The sequence below is a fragment of the Magnolia sinica genome, chromosome 4 (assembly GCF_029962835.1).
Source record: "Magnolia sinica isolate HGM2019 chromosome 4, MsV1, whole genome shotgun sequence".
Taxonomy (NCBI): Eukaryota; Viridiplantae; Streptophyta; class Magnoliopsida; order Magnoliales; family Magnoliaceae; genus Magnolia; species Magnolia sinica.
The window spans coordinates 10,848,839-10,851,332 of NC_080576.1; the positions used below are offsets into that span (position 1 = coordinate 10,848,839).

A 2,494-nucleotide genomic window follows, 5' to 3' on the forward strand; every position below is an offset into this window, starting at 1 on the left:
TGGACACTTGTTATTGAACAGGACTGCTTTTGATTTTTAACCGTCCAATAAATGTCCACCAGTCTGATAGTAAGATAATCAAACATTTATAAGCTCTAGTACATGATACATTTACACTGAGTACTGTAACATGACTGGTTTAAATTGACCATCTGTTTGTCAAGTATGCAATTTCTGAGTAATTTCTTATCGCCTGCTTATCATCCATCACCCTCTGCCAGAGTATCAAAGCTTTTCGCTTTCGAGACGGGAAATCTCGCCTTTAGTGGGCTCCACTAACCCCACCTCCAACCCGCTCCCTCCATCAATCGGTAAGCCACCTTACTTCTTTTCCAAGCTCGCCCTCCTCCATCTGATATAAAAAAAGTCCATCTTATCTCACTCCAAAAGACCAAAAAGTCCTCTACATCTCTCTCTCTTTCTCTCTAGAATTTTCTTCTGTAACGTTGGGATGAAGGGCGAATATGGAGAAAGAAGGGGCATTTTCGAAAGGCAGCAGCGGGAATACCAGACGTCGGAAGAGGAAGAGAGTCGCAGCAGTGGAGGCTGCAGCAAGAGAGCGAAGCAAGCTGAAACCAGCAACGCCACTGATGGAGCATCCATTGAGGTAGTCCGCAGGCCACGTGGCCGTCCACCGGGCTCCAAGAACAAACCCAAGCCCCCCATCTTCGTAACCCGCGACACCACCGAATCCGCCATGTTCCCCCACATCCTCGAAGTCCCCGGCGGTCTTGACGTCATCGACGCCATCGCCCGTTTCGCCCGCCGCCGGAACGCCGGCCTCTGCGTCCTCACTGGCACCGGCACCGTCGCCAACGTCACCCTCCGGCAGCCCTCCACAACCACGTCAGCCACCTCCTCCTCCACCATCACCTTCCATGGCCGTTTCGACATCCTCTCCATCTCCGCCACATTCCTCCCGCCATCTTCGTCCTCCGTCTTTTCTCAGCCGTTCAACGGTTTCAAAATCTCGCTTGCGGGCGCGCAAGGGCAGATCGTTGGTGGGTCCGTGGTGGGATCTCTGCTCGCTGCAGGGACTGTTGTGGTCGTGGCAGCGTCCTTTTCTAGCCCAACCTTCCACCGACTGCCGGGGGAGGATGATATGTCTACGGCTGAGATTGCTGCTGCTGTTGGAGCATCAGAAGCGAGTCCACATCATCAAAATCCAGTGGAGTGCAGCGGTGGGATGTCTATGTACAGCTGTCATCTTCCATCTGATGTTATTTGGGCGCCTACGCCTCGGCTACCGCAGCATCCGCAACAACAGCCGTACTGAGTTTTCATGTGATTTGATGAAATTACGTTTTAATCTCTTGTTTTAGCTTCTTTTTTTTTTTTTAAAAAAAAAAATTTAAATATAAGTAGAATATATTGTAGTGAATGATGGGTTTTGATAAGTTGCTCCTATTGTATCTAAAATGATGACTTGAATCGCTTATGCTATGCAATCTTTGCTATCCACCCGTCTGAGAAATAAATTCATGTTGAATGGCTAATTATTTATAAAGATTTTAAAGGCTTAAATTTAAATTAAAGGTTTTAATGGTCAGGATCATCAATAAAGCATGATAATAAAGTCAAATCTGATTCAATAAAATCATCAAAAGCTCATGTCTTTTTAAGAAAGGTCAAAAAATTATAAATATAAAACTAATTGAAATATAAAAACTTAAAAAAATTGAATGAATAAAAATAATTAATTGAATGTGTTTATTTTCCTTTCATTTTCATTAAACTATATGTAAAACAGAGAATGGAATCGATCCCTAAATTGAGGGAGAAGAAAAGGAAAAAATACAACAAATTGTTTAGATCTTAGGAAGAAAATTCAGTCATGAGATTGAATGAGCAAAAATGAAAAATATATAACAAAAAAGTTAAATTAATTATTGAATTTCCTAATACTCCCCTCCTCCTCAAGTTTCGGCATAAAAATTTATAACGCTCAACTTATCAAGTAAAAGATGAGAATGTTTTTTGCCAAATGTTTTTGTGAAGATGTTTGTAAGTTAATGATATGTAGGGCAAATAGAAGGTGTTAAGAATGCTAAAAGTTAATTTTTCTTGAATAATGTGATAGTCAGTTTATATATGTTTAGTATATTCATGGAAATTAGAGTTATTAATAATGTGAAGAGCAGCTTGATCATCATGATAAAGTCGCATAGGTTGTGGATATTGAACTCCAAGATCTTAAAGAAAAACTTTGAGCTAAATAAGTTAACAAGCAATATTTACCATTCTTGATATTCGGTTTCAACAGATGACTGTGAGAAAATAGTCTTTTTTTTTTAAAAAAAAAAGAAAAGAAAAGAAAAAGAGCTTTGATTAAACATGATAAAATAACTCGTACTAGATCATCATGTCATGGGACAATTGACCTAATTAATATTGGAGTAAAGTTACTGGAGAGAGAAAAAAAAAAGCCTTTGCAGGATACCTCAATATTCCAATAACAACATTATAATGAGGTTGTAAATGCTTGTATATGAAT

General features: G+C 39.9%; 1 protein-coding gene across 1 annotated transcript; it reads left to right on the top strand.

The window, feature by feature from the left end:
- Positions 1-205: 205 nt before the first annotated feature.
- On the top strand, positions 206-1,381 carry LOC131242422 (AT-hook motif nuclear-localized protein 28). Its single transcript, XM_058241033.1, has one exon. It carries the CDS (start codon positions 452-454, stop codon positions 1,274-1,276), a length of 825 nt encoding a protein of 274 aa, XP_058097016.1. The 5' UTR covers positions 206-451; the 3' UTR covers positions 1,277-1,381.
- The last annotated feature ends 1,113 nt before the right edge of the window (positions 1,382-2,494 follow it).